The sequence below is a fragment of the Pempheris klunzingeri genome, chromosome 11 (genome assembly GCF_042242105.1).
Source record: "Pempheris klunzingeri isolate RE-2024b chromosome 11, fPemKlu1.hap1, whole genome shotgun sequence".
Taxonomy (NCBI): Eukaryota; Metazoa; Chordata; class Actinopteri; order Acropomatiformes; family Pempheridae; genus Pempheris; species Pempheris klunzingeri.
The window spans coordinates 18,313,959-18,323,394 of NC_092022.1; the positions used below are offsets into that span (position 1 = coordinate 18,313,959).

General features: G+C 43.3%; 2 protein-coding genes across 6 annotated transcripts in view; one reads left to right on the forward strand and one right to left on the reverse strand.

The window, feature by feature from the left end:
• Positions 1-3,872, reverse strand: part of LOC139209402 (ankyrin repeat and SAM domain-containing protein 1A) — a 62,399-nt gene extending 58,527 nt beyond the window's left edge. For all 4 annotated transcript variants that reach the window (XM_070839097.1, XM_070839098.1, XM_070839096.1 and 1 more), the window contains exon 1: positions 3,357-3,872. In XM_070839097.1, coding sequence (XP_070695198.1) covers positions 3,357-3,535 — 179 coding nt within the window. In that variant the 5' untranslated portion in view covers positions 3,536-3,872. The remainder of the gene's footprint in view (positions 1-3,356) is intronic.
• Positions 3,873-5,805: 1,933 nt separating this feature from the next.
• On the forward strand, positions 5,806-9,409 carry taf11 (TAF11 RNA polymerase II, TATA box binding protein (TBP)-associated factor). 2 transcript variants are annotated; one of them, XR_011585221.1, is made up of 7 exons: positions 5,806-6,027; positions 6,228-6,445; positions 7,987-8,117; positions 8,235-8,322; positions 8,403-8,499; positions 8,603-8,981; positions 9,190-9,409. XR_011585221.1 is itself a non-coding variant. In XM_070839332.1 (6 exons), the coding sequence occupies exons 2-6, from the start codon at positions 6,269-6,271 to the stop codon at positions 8,731-8,733; spliced, it is 624 nt and encodes a 207-aa protein (XP_070695433.1). In that variant the 5' UTR covers positions 5,806-6,027; positions 6,228-6,268; the 3' UTR covers positions 8,734-9,409. The 2 variants fall into 2 exon arrangements, 1 of the variants encoding a protein (XP_070695433.1); XM_070839332.1 differs by having other exon boundaries at positions 8,603-9,409.
• The last annotated feature ends 27 nt before the right edge of the window (positions 9,410-9,436 follow it).

Genomic DNA, 9,436 nt, shown 5'->3' on the forward strand with positions numbered 1-9,436 from the left:
GCATTCCGAAAAAGGAAAAACATTTTACAGAGAGAAGGCCTTTGTGAATATCCCAAGCTGATTTTTACATTAAATATTGCAAGTCTTCTGCTTTATTAGCCCACAGGTAACATTAGACTAAATGAGCAGGGCGCTCTAAATAGGTGGTCCAATGCGATCTACTCTGACAGCTCAATTTTGTATTGTAAAACTAACAAGCTTAGCAAAACCCCAGAACAGTCTTTAAGGACTCATATGAATATGAAAAGCCACCATTATAGGATTTGTCAGTGGGACAAAGGACATGGCCCTGAAGCTGGGAGACGAGTCCTCATCTGGCTGCGCTCTCAGAGCGTCTGTCCAGAACTCCATGCATTCCTCTGTTAATTTCCCCTCAATGGGCAGGCACTCTCCCTGCCAGGGACTTGTCTTACCTCCGGTCTGACCGCAGCAGCTGCCTGTGTTTGAACAACCCTGGTCAGGAAATGCTAGTGAAGAGCTCTTCCTGTAGACCTCTGGGATCAAAACGGGTCATGGGGCCCTGGCAAAAACTTTGCTATGGAAGAACACACAGCTATTGCATGCCCTCGAATAAGCCTTAAAATAGACACCTATATGGCCTAAATTATTCAAAACAGTGTCAACTCATTAAGTTTACTTCTGCATTAACTGAACTGCAACCACCACAGCACAGTGGCACAATGAAGGTTACACCGTGACCTTCCTATTGGAGGAAGCCCTGCCCAGCTCATTTTGGTGTTAATGGAGCACCACGGAGCAAATGTTTGGGGCGGCGGCGTGTTAAACATGCCGGGGTCAATGTCTATCCCATGGCAACCTCTGGGATGCAGCCTCCTGGGAAAGCAGGCATTCCACAGAGCAGAGCTGTACAACTGCCTGGTTACAAAAACACAGCAAGTCTCGACATGCACCTCATTCCAGAGAAAGAACGCCGAATATCTGGTAGAAACACACACAACACACCTTCAAAAAACAGTAATGAAGCTGATTAGGTTCGATGATTCACCTGCAAAGCCTGTGGATTAATTTATACAATAAACAACAGAGTTGTTACTGTTCTGTGCATAAGGCCTAATATCCTGCTGCAGCAGCAGGAGACACAACAACTTTGATTCCGTGACTGTTTGGGCTACAGACAAACTCAAATGATGACAAAGATGTTTTATTAAACAAGTGGAAGTATATGTTTTTCTAACAAGTGCAGCAGGAGTGTAAACAACACACATCCCTTTCCACATGTCGATAGCACAAGCTAGAATTTGCCTGGCCAGCTCCCACAGATCAAATCTCCTCTGACAGGATTACAGATCTACACTTTCTAACAATGGATGATGAATAAGTTACAAAGCGATTCGGGTTAAGGAAAATGAATGAAACACGCAGACACTAACCCACAGCCTGTACCGCTGTAATGTAACGTATTGACATTCTGATTATACAAACTAAAATCAAATGTGATGCACAACAGTAACATTCCCCCAGGCTGCCTTGTGGCTACTGATCTTAAAACGTGCTATTTTCTAAGAACCTGTTCTGTAAACTCAGGTGTCCACGGGCAACAGGCTTTTTAAGTCTATACACCAGTAGTTAATCCATTTCCTGCAAAGTCTAGCCAATTATTTCCAAGAGCTAACATTGCCAAACATTGATTGCTCAAGTCAGAACAGATGATACAATGGTCTCTTCAGTCTGCCCCCGGATCTCTGAGGGAGAGACGGGGCCAGTCTTGACTGCGTGACATTTCTGAATTGGATTTCCGATTAGACGGCTTTAATGTAATTACCTTGAGTACAATGTGCAGTCTGCACTAAGTAACACAGTGATGCATCACCTCAAGCTTCACTGTAACACTTGTCCCTAACATAAACGTTGCTGACACTGGGCTCCCAGGGGAGCAATATTATATTTTGATTGTCAACATGTTCACCTGCATGTGTTCAGCATTAATATAAGGGTGCAAAGAAGCCACTTGTAGGCTTTTTGCCATACAACACTTTAATTAAATTAATCTTGAAGCCTAAAAGCTACAGTTCTCTTTTATCTATAGGCAGACATATAGAAACCTAAGTAGCCAGAAGGCTCAACAAAAATGCTGTTATTTTCTTTCCTGGCAGGTCTATTGCATTATGAAACGGCATTGTATGGTTTCAGGACAATATGTTTCAGCCCGGAGAAAAAAACAATCCTGTTGTGGTAAACCTATAATTCAGATAAGATCTGCAGGACAAAATGAAACTCAGAACTTATCAGCTCTGTTATATTCCATCTTATTATCTAATATTAGCCAGCAGCTCTCATCTGCACAAAATTAAAAGGGACAGTGCATTAGAGGAAGGCCTGGACAAGCTGCGACTTCATAACACTGTGGGGAATTTGATGCAATCTTATGTTATCAAAAACAGCCACCACGGAGTAGTCTATACCAACATCTTCCATTTTAGGCAAATGTGTCCTGTTCGATAGACCAACACTCCAAATCAGTTTTTGCCTATTTAATCAAAGTATTTACTTCCCACTGAAGTATGTGCACAGGTGGCAAATCACAATTCACAAGGAATAAAGGAGGGGGACAAAAACACATTGGTGACGAGCAAAAACCTCAGACAGAGCAGCTGAACCTTTCCAACCTTGCATGGCAGGTCTTCTATAGATGTGAAAAACCACATCAAATGTTCCTCTCACCTACGACTTCCCCTGTGACCACTGAAATCTGCCAATCTTACCATTATGCACCTGAGGTAAGGTAAGGAGGTAAGGAGGTAAGTCTGGGGCTGTTAAAAATATCTATATATATATATACACACACACACACACATATATATATGTATATGTGTGTGTGTGTGTGTGTGTGTGTGTGTGTGTGTGTGTGTGTGTGTGTGTGTGTGTGTATATATATTCTCATTTATAATGCAGCTTATAAATGAGAGCCTGGTTCTGACAACTGTCGTCCATCAGTGAGTGTGCAGGTCTAGCCTGTATGTAAGCACTTAATAATACATGTGTGTTAGTTTTTAAAGAGACTGCGGGCTGTTTTGTCACAGATTTCTGCAGTTTACTTGCATAATTACCTCGCAGGCCCTTTATGCACATTACAGTAAGGTTACAGCTGGCAGGGACACAGAGCTGGGAGCTAACAAAGAAGCATGCAACTGCTCCTGCGCCTCACTGGCTTAGGCTGTGTTTGTTTGGAAATGCTACAAAAAACAACACTAGTCTGGATAACTAGACAAGGACATTTAACGCACCACACTATACGCTACAACAGTGCACGATCGGGCAATATCTGACAGGGACAGCACTGCTGGTTGTCTCGTATTCAGTAATATCCGCCTGTTCTTCCCTTTCCCAGAGCCTACCTGAGCAGACTGGAGAGCGGATGAGAGGAGGCGCCGTGCCCGCCGCTGTTGCCGCTTCCACCGGGACCAGACGATCCGCTGCCGGTGCCAGCGGACTGTCGCTTCCCGGATAAAAGCTTCTCCACGGCGGCCAGGTTTCCCGTCCGCGCCGCTTCAAGAAGTTCCTGCTCCTTCCCCATCGCGGATCCCAGGAATATCAGAGGAGGCGCGGGGAAGAGAAGAAAAAGGGGGGCTTGGTAGCGGGAGTGAAATTCCTCTGCGACCCCCCCTTTTTTTTCCTCCCAACCTCAAGTTATTCCTCAGTAAGGTTACTGCTGGGGAGGCGAGGAAACAAAAGCTCCCACCGCCGCTGGATCCGTCCGTCCCGATCCACGGTGCCGCTGGCGCTCAAGGGGGAAAAGTTTGGTTCAGCCGCACGGTACCACCACCGAGCAAACTTCCTCTGACCAGTCCCCCGAGCCTCGTCCGTCACTTCCTCGAAACTGCCCTTTCTTTCTGCATCTCCAATCCGAAACCCTTCAGACACACACACACACTCGCACTCACACAACCCCCTGACGCCCCCGCCCTAGCAGGGGGAGACGGCAGCTGGATGGGTGAAAGCAAGATGGCGCCCTGGTTAAAGAAGTGAGCAGAGAGGCAGATTATCCATCCAGTGCTTTGAAATGTCTGCTCTACTGTCACGTCTAGTGTCCACGGCAAATTTCCACCTAACCTATTTATTGTTATTCATCACTTATCTGCTGTTAGTTAGGTAGCTGTTGACATAAACCAGAAACTTAAATGTAATTTATAAAGTCACAAAATGCGACCTGTGAACTGGCAACATTAGCAAGGAAGCACTGGTGGAATTTAAGTCAGTTTTGCAGGTGAACGGTGTCAGATTTCCTCATGGGTGTGAACAGAAACGTTTCATAACCTCTAATCAGGTGACAACATAGACAGCTGATGGTAACAGTTAAGTAAACAGTGGGAGTGATTGTCTAAACTGTGATTTAAAGTGGCTGCTGTGAATCAAATTGTGCCTCAAGAGTTAAACTAAAGTTGAATTTAAGCATTTGTTTTGTCAGTGGCGGTGTCTATAGATCAGATCGGCAACACATCATGTACATGATGAGTAGCTCTCATCACCACCTCCCCTTTTGGAGGAAAACAATCCATGGACAGTAAAAGTGTCCACACTTAAACAAGCCAATCTAAATTAATAACTCTATGCCAAAGAGATGCTGTTGAGACAATTGCACCAGGATTTAGACTTTAGACAAATAACAGAGTACCAGAGTGCCTCTTTCCTTTGGCTAATCAGAGTGGTTATTAGTTTCTGCCAATCAGAGAGCCCCTTACTTTCGACCAATCACGGTGGTTCTTTTTTTCCCCGGCCAATCAGAGATAACTTGTTGCTTTCGTCCAACCAGAGTCTCTCATTTCCTGCTCCCCTTTAGGTGAAAAGCAATCCCTCATTGCACATAGATGGTAACAGCATTCGCACTTAGACTAGTCGATTTAAATTAATACCACTATGTCAACGAGATGCTGTGGAGTTGGTTGCGCCAGGATTTAATCCCACATCACTGATCTCTGAGGGTTTTATGGCTCAAAGCTACATGCTAATGCTAAATGCTCACGTGTTAGCTGCTGCCAGTGTGTGAAATTAGTCACCTGTGTTTTTTGACCCTGTACCTGCAAAGCTTATTTAAGGGTGCAAAGTCAGACCAATTTTACTTTCATGAGGTTAATACTATCAGCTGTAGACTAATGTTACTAGTACATATGTTTTCAGCCAGAGCACATGAGCCACACAGCCAGAGCTTTGCAGAATCAGGGTAACCTAGTTAATAATTGCATAAAATGCGAAGCCTGTTAAAGAATAGCTTGTAGTTAGGCCTGTGTTCTTTACAGCCAACTAAAAGTTAACTACTGGTCAGACCTCAGGCTACACTGACCGAGCTAACGTAAGCTAACCTTAATTTATGAGCTATACTGTAACGTTAGCTAGGACAGTTGACAGGGCACAGTGCCAATGCTAACTAGTGTACTAGTGTAGTGTGTCAGTAGAGCAGGACTGAAAAGTAAAATATAGCATTGGTAATTTGCTAACCCAGAAACTCAATAAGGTAAAAACTGGTGTCTACGCAAGAACCTCTGTCCACTGACTGAATTACTGACAGAGAGATGGAGAATAAAGGGACTGAAAGTTGATCAAATTAATCTTGATCTTGCACATTCTAGGTTAAGCAGAGTGGATGATTATTTGCCTGACATGGTGTCTTCCAGTCATTCATAAGGTAATTTCACTGAGGTGGTTTTCTATTAGTGTTGTTTTGTACCACTGTTTTACATTAAAGTCTATGGAGAGTGACGTTTGTTGAGGCGGGGGACGTGTCGCAAGCGGAAGTTCCCGGATGTGTCATCATATCTATAAAGTTGGTTCAAAACAGGAAACGGAAGTTCGAGCACTGTGCTGCACACAAGCAACAAGACGACTAAACTAGCATGTAGAAGCTACCATTGCTCTCAGGCTCAGGAATTGGTTGAATTTAATTAATTGTAACATAAGTGTAATCTTAGAGCCACGTGCTAGCTTCTCTGTAAATCAAAGTAACGCTAAATTACTAAACTAACGTGAGCTTACCTACACCGTTAGCTTGGCTTTGCAACTGTTTTGTTGACGGTAGGTCTATGTAACTGTATTCTTATTTTCATCCAGTTTTTATCCAAATGTGATAATTAACACAAACCGATATTCCGTTACTCTTTGTTGAGGCTTGTGTAGGTAGTAAAAAAAAGTCTGTCATGTGGCGGTAACACCTGATCCGGACTTGCGCCGGGTAACTAGCTGGTAACTAATCAATTACCTTGTTGATATTGCAGAATCTGAAGCAGACGGCGAGTGTTACTGGGGCTGGGTGATTATGGCCGACCCTGCACGGATCAAACCTGAGGGTATACCTGAGAGGGCAACGTCTGCTAAAGAGGAGCATCCTGGTGTCAAATCAGAGGAAAGTGAGGATGGGCCAGCCACAGCAAAGCCCGCTGATGAAAACAAAGAGTCATCTTCGCAAGATCAGCCCAGACAGGAGCTTAAATCTGTGAGTGCTGGAGCTACATGTCATGTTTAACAATTATTACCAAAACAAACAACACTGCTCAAAAAAATTAAGGGAACACTTAAATCACACATCGGATCTCAATGAAAACTGAATACTCGAGATCAAAATCTTAACTGTACATTGTAATTCGTTGAGAACAAAATAACAAAGGTCAATGGAAACCAAAATCACCAACTGATTGAGTACTGGATTCGCTACTTGGTGACGTTGGATGCACCGATACATAACGTCCCAGAGGTTCTCAGTTGGATTCAGGTCTGGGGAACATGAGGGCAACTCAATGACATCAATGGCTTCGTCATCCAGGAACTGCCTGCATACTCAGCCACATGAAGCTGGGTATTGTCCTGCACCAGGAGGAGCCTAGGGCCCACTGCACCAGCATAAGGTCTAGTTAGGGTACCGTTGGCTAGCACATTGATGTCTGTGTGACCCTCCAAGGATATGTCTCCCCAGACCCTCACTCACCCAAACCAGTCATGCTGGATAATGTTGCAGGCAGCATAACTTTCACAACAGAGTCTCTAGACTCTTTCACGTCTGTCACACGTGCTCAGTGTGAACCTGCTCTCATCTGTGAAGAGAACGGGGTGTCAATTCTGGTGTTCTCTAGCGAACGCCAATTGAGTTGCACGGTGCAGGGCTCTAAGCACAGGTCCCACTAGAGGACGTTGAGCCCTCATGCTACCCACATGGAGTCTGTTTCTGACAGTTTGGCCATTTCTCCTCATGTAACAGTCCGTTTCCTGGTATCTCCTCCATGCCCTTGAGACTGTGTTGGGAGACGCAGCAAACCTCCTTGCAGCGGCACGTATGGATGAGCCATTCTGGAGGAGCTGGACTACCTGTGCAACCTGAATGGGCCACAGGTACCGCCTCATGGTACCAGTAGTGACAAGGACACTAGCAAAATGCAAAACTAGAGAAGAATTGTTCAGGGAGGATAAGGAGAGAAACCATTCCGTTTTGGAGGGTTGTCTTGCTGTTGCCTCTCCAGTGTACCTGTGGTCAAAACAGGTGAAATTGATTCACAATCGCTTATGCTTCCTAACGGGACAGATCAATATCCCTGAAGTTTAATTAACATATACTGTGATGATTAAGCGTTCCCTTAACTTTCAGCAGATGTTTACTGACTTTATTCCATAAACACAATTGATTATCAAACTTGGACTTTATTGTGTGTGGATACAATATTTGATCAATGGACTACATGTCCATTTGCCCAGCACATATAGTACTTTGTGTGCATTAAAATCAATACCCGTGCAGTAAAGAACACTAAGAAACACTGCTTTTAATTTACTGCGTGTACACAAGAGTTCAGAGACAAACAAAAATAATGATGTTGATGATTAACGTTAAATCTCAATAAGACGACAGAAAACTACAGATTCTGGAATTTGATTAAATTAGAGTATTTAAGTGAACGTTGACAATGTTGATGTACATTTGTGGTTTTTCAAAGGGCATCTCATTGTTTGTAGTGATCCTAAATATTTTTGTCTTCCACTGTGAAGGAAATGGCAGCAGGGGAAGACGAGGAAGAAGGAACCTCTGGCCAGGCTGCTTCCAAAAGACTGAAGGTTGAACCAGAGAAGAAAAAGGAGAAGCGCCACAAGGTTGATGAGGATGAAATACAAAAGATGCAGTAAGACTCAGATCTCTAACTGAAGATCACTCTGAAAAACAAAAAAAAAAAATTTGCTGTCGTCTCATCTCAGTATCCCAGTAAACATCACCATTACCCCCGCTGTTCTTCCCTCAGGGTTTTGGTGTCGTCCTTTTCTGAAGAGCAGCTGAATCGCTATGAGATGTACAGACGCTCTGCTTTCCCTAAGGCTGCTATTAAGAGGGTAAGCTACTATAAACATTGATAGTGTTTATAAATCTCTTAAACTACTTTATTGCCTTGACATCTTTTTTTCCCTCCTAGCTGATCCAGTCCATAACAGGATCATCAGTTTCCCAGAATGTGGTGATTGCCATGTCTGGTATTTCTAAGGTTTTTGCTGGGGAAATTGTTGAGGAAGGTGAGTGGCAGCCTTTAAAAAAAACAGAGAAGGTTCAAACCCAATAAAGTGAAACCTCGGAAGAACTACTTTTTGTTTGTAATTCTCGTGTTTGTCCTTACAGCACTGGACGTTTGTGAGAAGTGGGGAGATACACCACCGCTTCAGCCCAAGCACATGAGGGAGGCAGTGAGGAGGCTGAAGAGCCGAGGTCAGATTCCCAACTCCAAGTACAAGCACATTCTGTATCACTGAGGCACCCGTGCTTTCTGCTGTCTTGGAGCCGTGAACAGATGCCCGTTATTAAAAACTGGTGCCATAGTTTGAGGAAAACGTATCATGAAGCCTCTGCAGTCAATCAGACACTGATTCCTCTCTACTAACCAAGTAGAGTCAACATCAGCGACTGCAGTATTGAAGAATGGTCAATATAGACGAGGTTAAGAAGGTCTCTTATACGAAGGCAGATCAATTCCACTCTGACTTGCCCTTCACCTGTCAAGGTAAATGCTTGCTGCAACATACAGTTCAAATGGTGTGAATTTATATTCATGTACTATTATGTAAATAGTTTTTTATGTGAAGATATGAAACGTTCTGTTCCTGTGCCTCTATTATCATAATTAAGTTTAAATGGTATGAATTACAAAAATGTACACCTTGTTTCTTGTTATTGATATTTCATTGTCTTTTTTTTTTTTCCCAAATTAGAAAATCCCTAGTGTGAGTGGTAGACTGTATCACATTACTTGCTCCATGGCCTGGTTTATCATTTTTATGAGGGTGACTTGGGAGCAGGTTTGTCAGGGTGTAATGAAATGGAAAGTTTTTCTAGATTAACAAGAAAATTGTTTGAAGGCAAAATTTGACTCTTTGAGCTCATTTCAGAATTGTTTTTGTCTCAAAATACTAAAATAAAGATTTATTTCAAGTTTTTTTTCTTTTGTTTTAGAAATAT

Bases quoted from the DNA above. Each gene is read 5' to 3' on its own strand.
- taf11 (XM_070839332.1), top strand. From the start codon at position 6,269: ATGGCCGACCCTGCACGGATCAAACCTGAGGGTATACCTGAGAGGGCA. The intron at 6,446-7,986 runs GTGAGTGCTGGA...TCCACTGTGAAG, and splicing joins CCAGACAGGAGCTTAAATCT to GAAATGGCAGCAGGGGAAGA. The intron at 8,500-8,602 runs GTGAGTGGCAGC...TTGTCCTTACAG, and splicing joins TGGGGAAATTGTTGAGGAAG to CACTGGACGTTTGTGAGAAG.